This window comes from Alligator sinensis, unplaced genomic scaffold, assembly GCF_000455745.1.
Source record: "Alligator sinensis unplaced genomic scaffold, ASM45574v1 scaffold1008_1, whole genome shotgun sequence".
NCBI lineage: Eukaryota > Metazoa > Chordata > Crocodylia > Alligatoridae > Alligator > Alligator sinensis.
The window spans coordinates 1,846,150-1,848,183 of NW_005842013.1; the positions used below are offsets into that span (position 1 = coordinate 1,846,150).

The 2,034-nt window shown below is 34.9% G+C and overlaps 1 protein-coding gene across 1 annotated transcript in view; it reads right to left on the reverse strand.

Annotated features, from left to right (window-relative positions):
• The window catches only part of UVRAG (UV radiation resistance associated), a 145,286-nt gene that overhangs the window by 73,390 nt on the left and 69,862 nt on the right, over nucleotides 1-2,034 (reverse strand). Inside the window, exon 11 of the mRNA XM_006021963.2 lies at nucleotides 1,741-1,801. Coding sequence (XP_006022025.1) covers nucleotides 1,741-1,801 — 61 coding nt within the window. The remainder of the gene's footprint in view (nucleotides 1-1,740; nucleotides 1,802-2,034) is intronic.

Below are 2,034 nucleotides of genomic sequence, written 5' to 3' on the forward strand. Positions count from 1 at the left end.
ATTCCTGCACGCTTTTAGAGCTAGTGAGATCAACTGTTGGAAGGAGACAGAACCCAAGAACCTGAACTCTGGTCCTGGTAGCCAGAAAAGCAACATTTTTTTTTTTTTAAGTTTTACATTTGTTCCAAAAACTAAACATCTCAGCCTGAAATTCTGAATTTTCATCTGAGAAGCCTCACCTCCAGTCAAGGTTTTTTGTGGCTCTTCTGCCTCCGCTCCCACCCCTTTCCTTCATAAAATAGCATGTTGGTCATTTTGCAAGATTTTTTTTTTTTTTTTTTTTTTTTTTTTACTTCTTATGCTGTATTAAGATTTTTATTTAGATCTAAAAAAATGCACATAAATTTATGAACAGCTGGAAAGACGCTATGGCCATCCAATGCTGTTCAATGACAAAAGACATTCACTGAAAGAAGAAATGACAAAAATTGAGCAACATAAGAACCTGAATAAGAAAAAGCACTTAATGTATGTTGCCCATGACATCTATGAAATCATGCCATACTCAGTAAAACCTAATGCATCAAAGGTTCAAATGCACATCCCTTTTCAAGGAATTATTTTGCACAAAGGGATTTAACCTCTGCAGCAAGCCTGGGTCCTATTAAATTAAATGTTGATACCATGGAGTCCACATTTTTTCAAGTCTGATTTTCCAATAAGAATCTGTGCTAACGTGCAAGAATCATACGAACACTTTCCAAGTATAAGTCAATATATTTCATATTTTCCACTGAATTCTCAGTAATCCACAGGGCAGCCAGACTAATTCTCTGAGACAAACTTGTTCAGAATAGTAATCTTTGGAGAGCAACAATAAATTATGACAACCTAAAAAAGGAGGCCAATCAGAAACGGTCATAATAAAATCAGCACAAAGGCACTTTTTAAATGATTAGCAAACAAGGTGCATGTCTTCAGGATTAAGAAACTGAAACCATACTGTGTAGTCTGGGAGACAATGTAATTGGTATTTATTCAGTATAAAATTTCATCTGCTTTTTTTTTTTGTTTTAACATTAACTCAAATTACCAATTCACCCTCAAATATACCAGGAATTAGAACAAATGACCTGCATAAGAAATTAGCTACTACAATGTTTTTAAAAAGCCAAATGTTTGATTATTTGAATTGATTTTTATTTTCCCCTGGGAGGCAGTATGCCTAGCAAACTGACCAAGTGTTTGAGAGCCAAGAGTTTCAAAATATACATTTTATTAATTAATTTGTAGTTTACATTTTTGTCTAAGTTTGCCTGTGTAGTTAACTGCACAACTGTTACACAGGTAGGTATAGGGAAAAAAACCCAAACATCATACTTCTTATATCAGTGTTCATGTATTGTAGATGCAGTATAGGTATAAGTGGCAAAGTATTGTTTTCCCAAGGGTGGAGATTAGTAGCGGTTGCAACAAATCCAATACCCATGTCAGTCTATTTATACAGAGTGTACACTTGATGTAAAAGGAGTCTGGGAAGCTTACTGACAGCTACAGCAACTTATTTTTGTGCAAACACACAGAGTTTAGCCAGTATGTACACACTGATCAGCTAGCTATGGTATCACAATTTGATACTTGGAATTTAATCTTTTATATGGCCATGACCAAAATAATATATCAGTGCTTCCTAGGACTCAAAAGTAGCTTCCTAACAGGCAAGCAGCCCTTTTGGGTTGGATCAGTATGTATCAGTAGTATCAAAACCATAAGTACTATATGGAAGAAATATACAGCTACCTTGAAAGTCTTCTGAATTAGGCAGCTTGACTCCACAAACAAAGTAATCCTTTTGATCGTTCTGTGGATTTAAAGGAAAATAATGCAAAGTGAGAATGTATAGCCCATCTAGAGGAAGACAGAAGTTGTACACTTTCCAAATAAAACTGCAGGCATGCCAAAAGCAAAACGAGAGAGACTTTGTAAAGACTGATTGGTACTAATCAGTAAAATAGTGTTGAAAAAATTAAAAATTATGTGAAGTCTCATTTCATTCATTCAATTTATTTTTTCCCCCCCGGAAATAAGACAGGA